The 16,280-nt window shown below is 55.0% G+C and overlaps 5 protein-coding genes across 5 annotated transcripts; 2 read left to right on the top strand and 3 right to left on the bottom strand.

The window, feature by feature from the left end:
- Nucleotides 1-314: 314 nt before the first annotated feature.
- Nucleotides 315-2,202, top strand: CORC01_03892 (uncharacterized protein; the record flags this gene model as incomplete). Its single annotated transcript, XM_022615541.1, has 4 exons — nt 315-428; nt 720-1,591; nt 1,719-1,924; nt 2,042-2,202. The coding sequence occupies 4 exons, from the start codon at nt 315-317 to the stop codon at nt 2,200-2,202; spliced, it is 1,353 nt and encodes a 450-aa protein (XP_022477960.1).
- Nucleotides 2,203-2,572: 370 nt separating this feature from the next.
- Nucleotides 2,573-3,889, bottom strand: CORC01_03891 (vacuolar import and degradation protein; the record flags this gene model as incomplete). The annotated part of the gene is made up of 4 exons (XM_022615540.1): nt 2,573-2,639; nt 2,704-3,061; nt 3,123-3,273; nt 3,329-3,889. 4 exons carry the CDS (start codon nt 3,887-3,889, stop codon nt 2,573-2,575), a joined length of 1,137 nt encoding a protein of 378 aa, XP_022477959.1.
- Nucleotides 3,890-7,704: 3,815 nt separating this feature from the next.
- CORC01_03890 (mago nashi) lies at nt 7,705-8,623 on the bottom strand (the record flags this gene model as incomplete). The annotated part of the gene is made up of 6 exons (XM_022615539.1): nt 7,705-7,845; nt 7,902-7,989; nt 8,044-8,107; nt 8,162-8,257; nt 8,323-8,360; nt 8,415-8,623. 6 exons carry the CDS (start codon nt 8,621-8,623, stop codon nt 7,705-7,707), a joined length of 636 nt encoding a protein of 211 aa, XP_022477958.1.
- A 384-nt stretch (nt 8,624-9,007) lies between these two features.
- CORC01_03889 (uncharacterized protein) lies at nt 9,008-12,218 on the top strand (the record flags this gene model as incomplete). Its single annotated transcript, XM_022615538.1, has 4 exons — nt 9,008-9,480; nt 9,538-9,958; nt 10,014-12,009; nt 12,070-12,218. Coding segments are annotated over 4 exons (3,039 nt in total), but the record flags the coding sequence as incomplete, so codon positions are not given.
- Nucleotides 12,219-13,355: 1,137 nt separating this feature from the next.
- On the bottom strand, nt 13,356-14,342 carry CORC01_03888 (ubiquitin domain-containing protein; the record flags this gene model as incomplete). Its single annotated transcript, XM_022615537.1, has 2 exons — nt 13,356-13,478; nt 13,551-14,342. Coding segments are annotated over 2 exons (915 nt in total), but the record flags the coding sequence as incomplete, so codon positions are not given.
- Between the last annotated feature and the right edge of the window lie 1,938 nt (nt 14,343-16,280).

Raw genomic sequence — 16,280 nt, 5'->3', positions numbered from 1 at the left:
TCAACACCATTACTCAACTTGCCGTGACTTTGCAGTAAAAATTCGAGTAATGATTCTTCTTTCCTCTTTTCGCTCGAAGCTGGACAAGTGCTAATACGAAGGACAGACCCAAGCCAGCCGCCTGAGCGCAAACGACTTGGGAGACGGGAAAAAAAAAAAAAACGAGGGGCACATTTCCCACCCCGCGCTTGCGCCAGGATTTTTCAAACGGCTGCCCCTCGTCACTCATCCGAGTCAAGTCTCACGAGAGACGACCGGCAAGCCATCTTGAAAAGATCAAAGGCCAGGGACGACCGAGTATATCCTCGTTCACGATGGAGTTTCTCGTCCGTTTCTCTCAGGCCCATGAGTCTTTTCGGCTCCCCGAGCTCCAGGCTCTCGCCGACTTGGAGGGCATCGACATGAAAGTCGTCGAGTATAGCCTAGATGTGAGTGAGTTCTCAATGTTCGTGTCTTTACTGTACATGAGCAACAACAACAACGACAAGTCTCTCCTTTTTTGGTTTCACCAAAATCTGCCTCATAAACGCCGACTTTGGTTTTAGTTCTTTTCTTTCTCATTCTTGCAGTCTTGTTGGTTCATTCTCAATATCAACTCACTCATGCGCTCCTCTTCTCACCCCTAACCAACACCTGACCTCCCAAACCTGGCACCCATCTCGCACATCTCCTCTCACTCACTCTGTCCACCCGTTTGAACAAAGCTAATAAACCACCAGTCTCCCTTCTGTATCATCACCCTTCCTTCACCCTCTCTGGCTCCTCGTCTCGTAGCCCGTTCCCTCTTAACCCAATCCATCCACCAACTCCTCGCCTCCGCCCCAACCCACGAGAAAATCCACCCTATCCTCAAGTCCCAACTCTCCTCCTCCTCTTCCGACTCGCCGTCATCCACCACAAACACCTTTGACTGGTCCACCGTCACAAAATCCACCTTCAAATTCTCCCTCGACACATACCAATCCTCCCGGCCCCACGCCTCCTTCGTATCCCTCATAAACGCCTACAAATACCTCCCCCTAAAGGGCGCCATCGACCTCAAAACCCCCGACCTCGAGCTCACAATCTTTGAAGACTGGGACCTCCGCGGCGCCGAGTCCCCCAAACGCGTCCACCTAGGCCGCTTCCTCGCCACCGGAGCCCGCTCCCTGTCGCTCAAATACGACCTCAAGAAACGGGGGTACATTAGCACGACATCAATGGACTCGGAACTCGCCCTCGTCACCGCGAACCTGGCTCACGCCGCCCCCGGCAAACTCTTTTACGACCCCTTTGTCGGGACGGGTTCCTTCCCCGTTGCGTGTGCGCATTTCGGGGCGCTGGGGTTCGGGAGCGATATCGACGGGCGTGCGATCCGCGGCAGCGGAGGGGAGAAGAGCGTAAAGGGGAATTTCGCGCAGTACGGCCTCTTGGAGCGCGTGGGCGAGTTCTGGACGGCGGATTTGACCAACTCGCCGGTGCGGAGGGTCCGGTGGCTCGACGGCATCGTGTGCGATCCGCCGTACGGCGTCAGGGAGGGGTTGCGGGTGCTGGGGTGCAGAGATCCGGAGAAGACGCCGTGGGTTGTCGAAGCTGGAAAGCAGCGGTATAAGTGAGCAAATTCTTCCAGGCACCATCCCCTTGCCCCCCTTTCCACACCTCTCTCTTTGCTCCCTTCTTTTTGTCCTTTTCACTTTCTTCTCGTGATGAATGAGGGATCGCAATGCTGACGACACCAGGTCGGGAGACTTCATCGCCCCCAAGAAGCCGTACAGCTTCCTCGCCATGCTCGACGACATCCTCGAGTTCGCCTCTGAAACACTCGTCGACGGCGGCCGCCTCTCCTTCTGGATGCCAACGGCCAACGATGAGGACCAGGAGATTCCGACACCCCAGCATCCCCGGCTCGACATCGTCGTCACATGCGTACAACCGTTTAACAAATGTGAGTGTTTCCATGTTATTTACCGGCCTAACCCCCCCTTGCCCATCCTACAGACATTTCTCAGCCATGAATTCCGTCCTACATCGATTGCAGCAGTGATGCTCACTCCCAAACCAGGGTCCCGTAGACTTATTACATACCGACGCATTCCCGACAGCCAGGTCGACCCGGAAAGGCTGGCGGCCTACAAACGCACATTTGTAGCAGGAACAACAGCAGATGAGTTGAACCCCTTTCGACGGGGCTACTTCACAAAGTTTGAAAAAGAGGAAGCCTGATAGATGAAGAGAAAAAAAGACATGTACAGCAAGTACCCCGCCCCTTTCTTTGATGATGCCATGACCGTTTGCCTGATAAAAAAAAATAATAACACTGTGTTTCTCTTCTGTACGTGTCATGACCCACTCAAATCGCTGGCCTCGGAATGTCCCTCCATATACCCAAGGCGTACCATGGCATCGTCATTTGATATCATTTGCAAAAGAAAAAAAAAAAGAAGAAGAATAAAACACGCGTGCGTCCAGCCAGACAAACTCTCGCGGTCCGCGGGCGCGCACGCACACACCGGATTGAGTTGGGCGTCGCGCTTGTGCCTCCTGCACCCTTTCCTGTCTCCTTTCCCTTCTTTCCCTGGTCTGTTGTCTGATCTCATCTGAATTCCATGGCGCCGAAGCAGCCCCTATCCTCCACGTGCTTGAGCTCAAGCTGCTGAAACCTGGCAATGACTGTTAGCCAACAACGAAACCAAAAGGTGTTGGAAGGGTATCGTCGGCACATACTTTTCGCTCTTGGAGTGGAAGTAGATTCCACTCACTTCACCCTTGACTTGGTTGAAGCAGATGTAGTAGAAGCCCTCGAAACTAGCTCCGGAGATGGTGCGCACGCGGTGGTCAGGGACAAGGAAATGTTCCTTCCAACGCATGAAGATATTTTCTCGCTGCGCAACGTCACGGATCACCACCGGGCCCTTGCGTGCCTGCTTTTGGAGAGGGCGGAAGGCGTTGAACTTGCCCCAGTGGCTGAGGTCGATCTTATCGGTGGCGCCCCAGCTCTCGTGGCCGGTGATGAAGCTGTACTTGGGGCCAATAATTTCGCCTTCAAAGTACGTCGTCAATGTGGGGTGGTCCTCAGTAAGGCCTGCAGACACAGAGTTTAGCAACGGGTTACACGACGGGCGGGGAAGCTAGACGTTTCGCACCTTGAATTCGCAGGTAGCCGCACAGAAACGACTCCCGGAGATCGACGTGCTTGATTTCGACCTGCACGTCATATACCTGTCGCTCGGATTGTTGCGTGCCGTGGAACTTGCTCCCAGGGCGTAAATATGAAGATGCCGTTGATGGAATAATCTATCGGGGCGTTCGTCAGTCACTGGCGCGCTAGTATGCATGATTGGGCACGTACCCGCATGTTGGAAAAGTCAGAACCCATGGACGGAGCCATGAGCTCCTCTTCCCACACATCGTTAACATCAATTTCCATGCCCTTGCTGTCTCCTTGCACCGAAGTCGGCGATAGCCTGGAGTCATGCCGCCGCGCGCCATCTGACCGGGACGTTCTCAGCCTGTCACCGGCCGACTGCGCCTCTTCATCAGACTCGGCGTGCTTGAAAGACTCGATATCGGCTGCTGGTGACGAGTGGGCGGTGTCACCCGATTGTGGCCTCGGCGACATTGTGGTAGACCTTGAAGACGACACGGCGGATGTGGGCTCGTCATCCAGGATGACCTCTGTGCTCATGCCCTCGGCTTGTGACATTGGTGCGCTGACGGGGGCGGGCGACGAGTCGTCGTCCATGCGGTCGTCGTGATGGGGATCCATCTCGGGAGGGGCCTGGCTTACATCGGTCGGCGGCCGCCAGCTGCGCTGTGGAGATCTTGAGCTGCTATCTTCTGGGCATGTCGAGAAACTATGTGATCGGGGCGAGTGAGGATCGGGAGGAGGATTGGAGGATGGCGTAGGCATGTTGGGCGTAAGAGTCGAGGTCGCGTCTCGTCAAGTGTGGCGGTGGATGTCGATGTCGGGCGATGGGGTCGGTCGCCTCGACGGGGAACGGCTGCGGGTTTACCGCCGGCAGGGGGAGAGGGCTCCGCAATGATGTAGCAGGGGAGCAACGGCGCTGTTCGAGGTTTGGCGATGTCGGTGATGGAGCGATGTCGGTGGTCGTCGGTGACTCGCCGCGAAAAAAATGCAGTCGCGGGATCGAGACGAACTCAACTCGGTCGACGGGATACGATAAGGAGTAGAGTTTGGGCAGGCGACTTGGAGGAATCGGTGACCTTGGGGCCGAATTAATCACAGGCCTGGCAAGGGAAAGGAAGCGGTCGGGGGGAGCGAGGACGGTATTGGTCGAGAGAGAACACCACCCCAGAAATCAACGAGGTACTCTGTAGGTTGTCGCGGGACGGCGATAGGGTTGAGTGGGTGAGGTTGATTGGGAGTAGGGTTCGCAGAGGATAAGCCGAGTGGTCGCGAAGCTCGTCGCGGATGACGAAGCTTTCCTGGCTTTGAGTGGAATATCAAATGCACATTAGGAGCAGCGGACAGATGACTGATGATGTGACGAAAGCGGACCGTGGCTGCTTGAAGGAGACTGAGGTGGGCGAGAAAAATATGGAAGGGTTGTTTGTAGCGACGGTGGCAGCGATGCAGTAATGCAGTGGCAGCGGGAGCGGCAGAGGGAATAATAGGTATGAAGTATCCTCACTGCCAATCGGAACAGCTAGCAACAAGCAACAGCGACAGCGACGGGACACTAGAACCAAGGTGGTGACTGGATGCAGACGGGAGGGCGGTGTCCAAGGTACGGGAAATGGGATGGGGGGGTGACGATTAGGATGCGGGATTGGAGGGGAAAGCTTGGTAAGGTTACCGCGGGTACAACGGGCATGTACCTTTACGTCCTCCCGGCCGTGGTTTTTCGAGCCGTTGTGGGTGTCGGGTGGGATGAGAGAGTTGGGGTTGACGGGGGGAGGCCCTGGGACGGGATGGGCCTGCGATGCTGCTGGCTGGGTGCTATACCAGATGACTCTTCCGCGGAGTTCATCAAAGAATTCTGTGCAGCAAGACTGTATGAGTCTAGAGCTGTGAAATGAGTGAGATGTCTTGACTGGCCAAAATTCATCTCACCTCCCAGTTAGTCAGTTATACGTATGTCTATTTTGTATCTCTACCTCACTTAGACAAGTGAAATTGAGGAGTGAATGATCGCAGAGGGGGGTGAGATGAAATGCGGGAGAGTGAGGTCGGGCAGGTGCAGTCCATGCATTGCAGCCGATGACGCCTGTGTCCCCGCCCTGTGTTCGCGGCCTGGAAGCTCAGTCGTCCAGCTGAGGGAGACTGCCTTAGCTAAGGAAGGGGAAAAAAAAAAAGGAAAGGGATGTGAGACACGGGGACACCTCACGCATCCGCATCGTTTATCGCTAGCCACGTTGGAAGGGTCTCCCCGGCCTGTGCCATTTCTGCGCTGTCAAGCCCTGCGCCGCCTTCATTTTCCTTCCATCCGCCATGGACAGAGCTTGTCCGTTTATCCCTCTTGCACTAACGAGTTGTCACTGCCACGCGCCTGAGCTAAGATATCGTGGGTAGGTACCTACCTCCAACTGTGACTCCTACGAACCGACTTCTTGTCGCTTCTGGCGCCCCGCGCGTTGGCTGATGGCTGCGCTAATTTGATCTTATACTTTTAGCGAGCAACTGAGCTGCGCTTCGCCATTTTGCCTTCTTCCTTTCCATGTCGTGGCTTGTGTTAGACGAACTGCTGGGCTGCAAGCGTCGCGGAAGAGAGACACTTGACCACCTCAACTCACGTTGACAGCCACCATAGGCGCAGTTTGCGGTCCAGCGTCCGTTTTTACCCTTTTCTAACTCACGAACCCTCTTCTCGTTCAATTGGGAACTCATCCACCCGCGGGCTGCCGGCGTCTCAGCACAACCCCCATCTCACACCTGCTTCTGCGCCCACACGCGCGAACCGTCAAGTCCCGAACACGATAGCAGCACACTCATTGACACGAGACCGCCCTATAGCTTTGCCCTGCATGTGCTGAAGAAGAGTCCCATGTACCTGTGGACGCCTGCTGGGTCTTCCTCACTTCTAACACAAGGCACTCGAGTTGACTCCTTTGGGGTCAACGCTCTTTACTCATCGGGCTTGCGGACTCTCTTCACTCATCGGGCTTGCGGGCTTGCGGGCTTTTCTCTGCGCCCGCCCTACAGTCCTTGAAAAAAAGAAAAGCCCAGAGCCTCGGGCGGCGGGGGAACGGAGGCTTCGGCAGGGCGCTGAATCCAATCTAACACTCGCGAGTTGGAGAAAATGGGCACAGACTGGAGCCAAACTCTGTGCTCCTGCAGCGTCTTTCCTGCACCCAAGCCCTCAGACACCGTCCAAGCACTCACGCCTACTGCCACTCATTTCGCTCTCACTCTACGGGTACGCACCTCACCTACGCCTACCCCTCACAGGTACATCTCCTACAGTGTACGAGGTGTGCTCACTAATTCAGTTACAACCGATGGAGCTACAACCTCAGCCTTGGTCCTCACTACATTACTATGTAGCTTTTTGCCCCTCACACCCACTGGCCCTTTTTTCTTTTCATTTGCCTCAAGAGTTGACACTCAGAGGAGCTCACCTTACCCGCCCCATCTTCGAGGTTTAAGCCTCAGCCTCATGTTGAAAAGGGCTGTGCAAATTGACACTTACTCTATTCATCCATCCCTTGCACTCAGTCCCTGCTCGCCCTCTCAAATGGCGTGAGACTCCAACAGGTCACAGATTCCGACCAAGCAATCCCCTGTCATCGCCGTCTGCAATCCTCCTTTTGGGCTCGCATTCTTCATTGCACTAGTGTTACAGTCTGTGGGCTACGGCTTGTCCAACTCATCTCTCTGCGAATAAGTCGAATCACCTTCCTCCCGTGCCCCCTTACTTGATCCCTTTTCCAGGCAAAAAGCTTGGTCACATTCATTTGTTTGGTATGCTCAATGGCATGCGTGTCCACTCGTAAGAGAAGTCATCATACACATTCATCGCATAAGAGACGATCTGCGATCGGCATCGCCCTTCAACGCCACGTCCCCGAAGTCTACCCCAGCTCCGTGTTCTGTCACACGCCTTGCCTGGCGTGAATGCACCGTTGCGAAGACTGACTCGAACTGATGGCATCATCTGCGAACTGCACCACCACCATCCTCGAACCAAGTGCTGCGTCCCATGAGGACAAAACTGACCGATCAACAAGTGTGCCATTCCTTGACAGCGGGCTCCATGCTACCTCAAAATCAAGCTCTTTACTATCTCTCAATCTCATGAACCTCAACGTCAACCATCAACCTCTGAGTCTTCACTGTAGCGAAGTAGGGGGCGATATGGCGCGTGCGTGCATCAAAAAGCGAAAACCGTATCTCGTTATATCTTGCCTAAAGACACATGACCAAGAGCCATGCATTTTGGTCTGCCTTAGTCTACCTCGTATAAGGGACGACCAGCAGGGCTATTTAATCTCCCGCCTGCCCGTCTGTCCGTTCGCCAGCTCGTCGTCTGAGCTGAAGGGCCCAAGACCCTACTCCATGCAGCCGACATGCAGCATCATGCTTTTTTTTCTAGAAAAATGGTCGTTCCGCAGGTCACATGCGGTTCATTCGTCATGGCCGTCACGTAGCCGGCTCGTAGGCCTCTAGTGTAGCCCTCTGAGGGAACAGATGCTGGCCAATCTCCGGGGTATCTCCCAATTATTTTGTCGTTGCCGCCCAAATAGCCAAAATTTCGCTCGTCGCTTTTAGATGGGCTTGATCTTGAAGTGCAGAGCAATCAAGCTGAACACGAGCGCTTTCAGGTCCTGCACCAGGTAGTAGAAGACGCGCAGGCCTTCAGGGTCGGCCGACTCCGTCACGTCAACCAATGAGCCGATCTTGGCCGTCTGTTCGAAACACATCAGCCCGAAGCTCCGAGTCCAACACAGCCGTCATCGCCTACCTCAAAGGAGATGTGGTCGTTGCCCAACCGAATCTCCAGCTCTTGACGTCCATCCTTGTTCTTCTGCGGCCACTTGGAGTCATCTTCCCTTCACCGTGTGTGTCAGCATGTCGCCGGGCATGGTTGCAGTCGGGTTTCGTACTTCATAATCTCGCTCGTCTTGATGATGCGCTTGATCTCGTCGATGATAAGAGCGCTGACGCACACTAGGTGTTCTCATTAGCATTGCTCAATCTGACTTGATGGGAAAGGCGCCGCACTCTCTTTGCGAATCAAACTGTCATTTCGGTAGTTGGAGTTGTTCGCATAACGCGCTACTGCGCTCCGTCCATCGCCAACGACGCGGAAATCGAATTCTGAGGGCATCAACGTCAGAGGGCCTTTCGAAGAACCGGATAGTGGGGTTGGGGTTCGGCGTTACCCAAGAACTCGTGTCCGAACCGTCCAGAGTGACCTGAGCTGCGTCTCTTTTAGCATTCATACCCGAGATAGCATATAGGCATGGTTGCGTACTAGTAGCGGAGATAGAATTGGTCGTTAGGGGCCGCCATCGTGACAGCGTTGGCGACAAATGACGATATCGGTGAAATGCCACGGCTAATGTCCTCGAGCTGCAAGGCTGGAGATGGAAATGCGAGAAAAAGCGGGATGGTCCCCATCCAGCCCAGCCTAGCCCACACTGCCTCGCCTCGCCGGTAGAGTAGCGGGGTCCGATCAGACATGGTCCAAGCTTGAGCCGCCAATTGAGAGCTCTCGCCCTTCAAGGGAGGGAGGTAGGTTCTAGCCAGTTAATCCGTTCCGTCTCTAAGGGTCTGGTCCCACCGAAACCTGAATCACGTGTGCTTACCTAAGTGGTGACACCTGGCCGGCGCAGGTCGTGCCCAGGGACAGATATTCGCGAAGGCCAGAGAGTGAGAGAAAGAGGAATCGCTGCCGAGCCGTAGGTCGGAGAGAATTGTTTCCAACACAGCACAACGAGGCGACGCATGCCTACCTAGAACTCGTGAGGAATAGGACAATCTCGCTGGATGGCTTAGAGTTCGTCATTTTCCCTCTCCTACAAATTCTGGCCACTTTTGGGCCACACATGCAGTAAACTCGTAGCGACAGACAGCTTCCCTAAGCTAACACGTATTCCGCCCCCGTCCTTAGACCGTCCAATCCCCACCGCCCAGCTTCGATACATCCCACTCGAACCCCCGAATCCCCCCTTGAACACGTCCTCAACCTCCAGCGCCGGCACATCGCCAGCAACACCACACCGACCTGCCACGATGGCCTCCTTTCTGGAAAATGCATACAGCTTGGTGCACCAGGACAATGCCGCCGACGTCCCTTCCCTCTCGGACCTGCGCACGCAGCTCGAGAAGGGCACCGACGAGAGCAAGGTCGAGACCATGAAGCGCATTCTCACAATCATGCTCAACGGCGACCCCATGCCCAACCTGCTCATGCACATCATTCGATTCGTCATGCCCTCGAAGCACAAGGCTCTGAAAAAGCTGTTGTACTTTTACTACGAGATTTGCCCCAAGCTCGACTCCAATGGCAAGCTGAAGCAGGAAATGATCTTGGTCTGGTTCGTGGCTGGCTCGTTCCCTTCGCAGCTGCACCCCTGCTGACACTCTGGCCTTAGTAACGGCATCAGGAACGACCTGCAGCATCCCAACGAGTACATCCGGGGAAACACTCTTCGCTTCTTGTGCAAGCTTAGAGAAGCAGAGCTCATTGAGCCTCTCCTCTCCTCCGCCAGACAATGTCTCGAGCACCGCCACGCCTACGTGCGCAAGAACGCCGTCTTCGCGGTTTCCTCCATCTACACACACTCTGCCAGCCTAATTCCCGATGCCCCAGATCTCATTGCCGTATTCCTCGAAGCCGAGACCGATCCCACATGCAAGCGCAACGCTTTCGCCGCGCTCGCCTCCATCGACCACGAGAAGGCCCTGCTCTACCTGAGCACGGTATTCGAGGGTATCCCGAACGCAGAAGAGCTGTTGCAGCTCGTTGAGCTCGAATTCATCCGCAAGGATGCCGTTCAGAACTCTCAGAACAAGGTAAAGACCTAAAGAGGATGTTCAACTTAGCGCACATCTGACATACTTGTATCAGGCACGGTATCTCAGACTCATTTTCGACCTGCTCGAAGCCAACACCTCGACCGTCGTGTACGAAGCCGCCTCCTCATTAACCGCCCTCACAAACAACCCTGTCGCAGTTAAGGCCGCGGCCGCCAAGTTCATCGAGCTTAGCATCAAGGAGGCCGATAATAATGTCAAGCTCATCGTGCTGGACCGGGTTAACCAGCTACGGAAAAAGAACGAGGGTATCTTGGACGACCTAGTGATGGAAATCCTCCGCGTTCTTTCCAGCCCCGATATCGACGTCAGACGCAAGGCCCTGGATATTGCCCTCGAGATGGTATCGAGCAAAAACGTCGAAGAGGTCGTCTTGCTGCTCAAGAAGGAGCTCTCCAAGACGGTCGACCAGGAGTACGAGAAGAATACCGAGTACCGCCAACTCCTTATTCACACCATCCACCAGTGCGCCATCAAATTTTCAGAGGTTGCCGCTAGCGTTGTTGACCTGCTCATGGACTTCATCGCCGACTTTAATAACACTTCAGCCGTCGATGTTATCAACTTCGTCAAAGAGGTCGTGGAGAAGTTTCCCAAGCTGCGCAAGCCGATCGTCCAGAGGCTGGTCGCTACCCTCAGCGAGGTGCGTGCCGGAAAGGTGTACAGAGGTATCATGTGGATCATAGGAGAATACTCCCTGGAGGAGCGCGACATCCGGGATGCATGGAAGAGCATTCGTGCCAGCCTCGGCGAGATCCCGATCCTCGCCTCGGAACAACGGCTTCTGGATGGCGATGGCGAGGAGGAAAACAAGGAGCAGGTTAACGGTCACTCGAAGCCTGCGGCGCCAACAGGCTCGCGCAAGGTCCTTGCCGACGGAACCTACGCTACCGAAACCGCCCTTACCAGCCAGTCTGCTGTTGCTGCCAAGTTGGAGGCTGTCAAGGCTGCTCAGAAGCCTCCTCTGCGCCAGCTCATTCTCGATGGTGACTACTACCTCGCCACCGTCCTCTCTGCCACCCTCGTCAAGCTGGTCATGCGCCACGCCGAGATCTCTGCCGAGTCAGCGCGTACCAACGCTCTTCGCGGTGAGGCCATGCTTATCATGATCTCCATCATTCGCGTCGGTCAGTCACAATTCGTCAAGGCTCCCATCGACGAGGACTCGGTGGACCGCATCATGTCTTGCGTGCGCTCGCTCGCCGAGTTCGCCCAGAACAAGGAGCTCGAGACTGTCTACCTCGATGACACCCGCAAGGCATTCAGAGCGATGGTCCAGGCCGAGGAAAAGAAGAAGGCCGCCAAGGAGGCTGTGGAGAAGGCGAAGACAGCCATCCAGGTTGATGACGTCGTTCAGATCCGCCAGCTTTCCAAGAAGAACGCTAGTGATGGCCTGGACGAGATCCAGGTTGATCTGGAGCGGGCAACAGGCGGAGAGGCTACAGCCGAGGACCTCTCATCTAAGCTCAGCCGTGTGGTGCAGCTCACCGGCTTCTCCGACCCCGTCTACGCCGAGGCCTACGTCAAGGTGCACCAGTTCGATATTGTCTTGGACGTACTTTTAGTCAATCAGACGATGGAGACGCTGCAGAACCTTTCCGTCGAGTTTGCCACTCTCGGTGACTTGAAGGTCGTCGAGCGACCAACGACACAGAACTTGGGCCCCCACGACTTCCACAACGTACAGTGCACAATCAAGGTGTCCTCCACGGACACTGGCGTCATATTCGGCAACGTTGTCTATGATGGCGCCCACTCGACGGACACCAATGTCGTCATCCTCAATGACCTCCACGTGGACATTATGGACTACATCCAACCCGCGACGTGCACCGAGACACAGTTCCGCACTATGTGGACCGAGTTCGAATGGGAGAACAAGGTCAACATCAACTCCAAGGCCAAGTCCCTGCGCGATTTCCTCGAGCAGCTGATGGCAGCGACCAATATGAACTGCCTGACCCCCGAGGCCAGCATGAAGGGCGACTGCCAGTTCCTGAGCGCCAACCTGTACGCTCGCAGTGTATTCGGTGAGTTCCCTCTTCCCCAGCCCTTGACATGCGGACGATTGTAAGCTAACAGAATCGCAGGCGAGGATGCTCTGGCCAACTTGAGCATCGAGAAGGAAGGCGAGGACGGGCCTATCACGGGTTTCGTCAGAATAAGAAGCAGATCGCAGGGTCTGGCACTGAGCTTGGGGTCCCTCAAGGGACTCAACAAGATTGGGTCAGCGGCATAGACCTGTCGAGAGATGTAGGTGCTATATGTCGAGATTGCAGTATCGCCCCGGCTGCCTGAGGATACACGCCTACAGGTGTAATGAAATTCGAAAAAGGAGAGGTGAAAGTTTTCGACGGTGTAGGCCGAGAAACGCAGACATGCTGTGCTCTGAGGGAGAAACGTATGTATGGCTGGCTGGCAGATAAGGGAGCAGCAGCTGGTACCGTTGAAATCGGCATGAATTAGGGGGGTGTAAAAAGATGGGGAGAGGGGAGAGAAGTCTTGTCTGTGTGTGCCTTCCCTTGGCCTCTCCCTCTCTCGTCTCTCCTTTTTCTCTTTGTGGTTAAGAGTTAAAAGTGCAGCCCGGTCAGGCGTCATGAGTAGGTAGAAATGAGATGTTCTTGATGTTCAACTGATGGACTTTTTGAGGGGGACTTTGGGTGATTGTCGTCTTGAAGCATATCTTATGGATGACGGTCTTGTGGAAAGCTTTAGACTTTGCAATTCCTCTGCCTTACTCTTCTTTCAAACGAACGTGGTATGATGGCATCGGACGGAGACATTGACGCACATCTCAGGATATCATCGTAATAATTATTGGTCTTGTAACTCTCTAAGTGACACCCACTGATCGCCGCCATGCCAAAAGGAGAACCTCGCTCGTTGGATGACCGTAATGACCGCTATTAACAACTAAAAAAAAGAGAAGAGGCAACACGTTTGCAGTGAAGTCCTCATAATAAAACGAACGCCTGCAATGGGTGGCCATTGTCTTTTGTGTGGCAGTGGGTTTCCACCCTCCGGGACGCCAAATCGATCATAAGAAGGGGGGGAAATAATCCCGCACCGCGATGAAAGGGGGTATTTATCCAGACTGAGAACCGGACTGAGAAATGCCAGACCAAGGAAATTTGTGCTGAGGTATGCCGAGCGTGTAAAGTCGAGAAGTATGAAGGGGGGATGAAGGTCAAAAGTGAACTCTCTGTAGCCGTTGTCTCTGGAGCCCGGTGATGCGCCTGGAGCTGGTCGTTGTTCTTCACAGGGAAGGGTATGAGTTGCGCCGCAGGTCCTGGGACGGCATTCTTCTCCTGAGAGTCCACGCCTTCTTAAGCACAACAGGCGCATATCGGTCCATTGGCGATTGCCCTCGATGATGCTATCTGTCGAAGACGAGGGCGTTGACCACATGGCCCTCCTTCCAGCCCTGCTCGGTGAGTGGAAGATTGTCCTTAAGGATCTTGCCCATATAGGCGACGCGGACCTTTTTGGTGGTGGCAAGCTGGGTAACCGATTAGCTGAGACATCCTCTGGGGCAAGTGGAATAACGCGGAATTGAATGTGCTCTACTCACTCCTGACTGCTCCTGGATCTTGCGAGCAACGGTCCTGACGCTATCGCTCTTGGCGATGCTGACAGTGACATCGCGCGCAGTCTCGCTCAGACGAGCTAGGAGGGAGAGCTGGTCCCGGGCGTCGACAACGGCCTTACCCTTCTCCTCCCTCCGGCGGATGTTGTCGTCCTCATCCAGCTCCTCCGTGGTCTCTTCTCCTCCCGCAAGGTCGTCCTTGAAATCTCCCGTCGAGAGCGCCTCGTCGGCACCGTCTATGGTGGCATCGTCCTCAACCAAATTAGTCGGATCGGCGACAAGCCACTCAGACAGGGGATAATAGTTGCCCAGCTGATCGTAGGCGCCCTGAGCAAGATCGCCCGTGGGGAGAGTGATCTCTGCCGCATCGAGGATGCCTTGCGCTGTTGCAAGACCACCAGTGCCGTCGTCTGCGGCACCCTGGCCAACGGGGTCCCAAACGACCTCGAGGGCGGCGCGCAGCGACTGCCAGACCTCTGGGCGTCCGGTGACGCGGGTGTCGAAGAAATCTATTCGTTCGCGGTCCAAGGCGACGCGGGTCCAGGCGCGACCCTTTGAAGTCCAGACGTGGCGGCGAAGAGCCTTGTTGATGTGCTTGTCGAGGGGCATGCTGGAGTGGTGGCGGCGACGGCGACCCGAGGAGGTCTGCGTCGTCTCGGCAGGGGAGCCATCGCGGGAGAGGGAGGCGGGCGCGGGATTGATAGCTCTCGTGGAGCCCGTGTTGGTCGGACCCGGGTAGGGGACGTTGGAGCCCTGGGGATGGGAGAGACAGCAGCCCTATGCGAGTAGAGTCGTCAGTTTGGAGGGTATGCGAGAGGTGGTCGGACGATATATGCAGGTTTGACAGGGTGCTTGGGCGCTCGGAGTAGTGTCCGGTGGCGAGATCAAACAAAGGCGAGGGGGAACAGAGTCAATGTTTACCATGTTGTTTGAGCCTCCAGGTGGAAGAGGGGTTCTTTGTGTCTGCGCAGGGATTTGGTTCTAGCAAGTTGCAATGTCGCGTGCCATCGCCCTGGGTGTGTTGGTGGCGTGTTGCTGATGGTCAAGTTGTGGTTGACCTCAAGATGAAAGATAAGTAAAGGCAGCTGGCTAGCTGTACTGGACAAAGATGTCAAAGGTTGGCGAGTACTAGTGGCTTTGTGTAGAGGAATCGAGTGGTGAGGTGAGAATGGGAACGATGTCGAAAAGAGGAGGATAGGCGGAATCGGGCGAGGGCTGTTGAAAGGTCTAGACCCTTGGGCCGTTGACGTGACGCTTCGACGCTGGTTGGTCGACGGGCTGCGGCTTCCTTGTCAAGGTGTGTTGGTCCCGGACGGAGCGTGAGGAGGGCGACGGGAAGTGGTGTAGGTAAGGTACGTATTGGAAGATAGGCGTCACGGATGGAAAGAGAGAAGAAAAGGTGAGTGGTGAGTGGTCGGTGATGCGTGGTGTGGATGAGAGGCTCAGACGGAGCTCTTCCTCCAAGGTGAGTGATTGACAAACACGCAAAGCGCCGTAGGAGGCAGGAAGAAGGCAGAAGAGCCAAGTTAAGAGTGACGAGAGAAGGAGAGGGACCAGGAAGGCGTTCGGGAGGGTGGGTAAGGTGCCTTGGATGCTTTGGAGGTGATGGAAGGAAGGACGTGAGGTAGGTGAGGTGGTGAGCGTGAGGCAAGGCGAGAGTGAGTCCCGGTCCTTCTCTTATCGTCAGCAATCCGTATCGGTACCGTTCCTCGAGCAAAAATGGAAAGGATGCAGCAGATGATCAGTGAGGATCGCTGCAGCAGGGGTGGTGCTAACTTAGTCTACCTTCCGTAGTACCAAGAAACCGTCCAGTGGGTTGCTGCTGTGAGACGCCTAAAATTTGCTTGTTTTCGTTTCCCGTCCGTCTCGCCTGGGAGAGAGATAAGGTAAGAGGTCTGGGGCCAGTGGACCTCGACTTTTCGTCCCTTTTTTGCCTTTTTTTTCTATTTTCTGTTTCCTGCGTTGCGGTATGCACCCGTGTTTTATCTGTTGTCCCGGGTGCAGCATTCCCAATTCAAGACATGGCTCGATCCTGCGATTCTCCGTTTGCACGTGGACTGTCTCTCCCCTTTCAAAATTCCAGCTGCGCTAAGAGACAATGGTTCGAGACATTGGATCGGCCCAACCCGACGACGGTTGTTTCTCCTTTCGAATTCTCTCTCATAGCAAACTGGTTTTCCTCTTCTTTCTGTAAGCTCTTGGTCACAATGGAAGTGGCCTTGGCGAGATCCATCCGAAGAGTCGGCCCAACACAGGGTCCTCCCCAGCATCCCCCACCGCAGCCCACTCGCTTGCTTCATGGTGGAGGACCACAGCGCCCCCACTGGGCCTCGATTGGTCTTTAATTGGCCGTCAATCTGGCCGTGTTGGTTGTGAGGGACCATCCCAAGGTTCTGCTGAGCCACCATGGATTTCAAAATTCAAGTCGCCTGATCAATGACACGGATAGCGGCCAAAGATCGATCGATGGATGATGACAGGCGCCTCTGCCGTGATGCCTCGATTACGCACACACATCAAAGACACTAATAAGGGCAATTGACTTCGTCTTTCTAGTGTATGACTCCCAAGGTGATATGGATATCGGCCAGGGCCCGTCTCGTATTACATTACACTACACCAATTGGGACGCCGTTGCCGAGATCCCGTTAGCTCATTCATACCAATTTGGGAGCTTGCCTTAGTAACGTACGACGATCTGCGTTTCCGTAAAGA

This window comes from Colletotrichum orchidophilum, assembly GCF_001831195.1.
Source record: "Colletotrichum orchidophilum strain IMI 309357 chromosome Unknown Scaffold_24.1, whole genome shotgun sequence".
NCBI classification, from domain to species: Eukaryota; Fungi; Ascomycota; class Sordariomycetes; order Glomerellales; family Glomerellaceae; genus Colletotrichum; species Colletotrichum orchidophilum.
The sequence above is the reverse complement of the archived record's forward strand: the minus strand, read 5'-3'. Positions and strand labels throughout refer to the sequence as shown.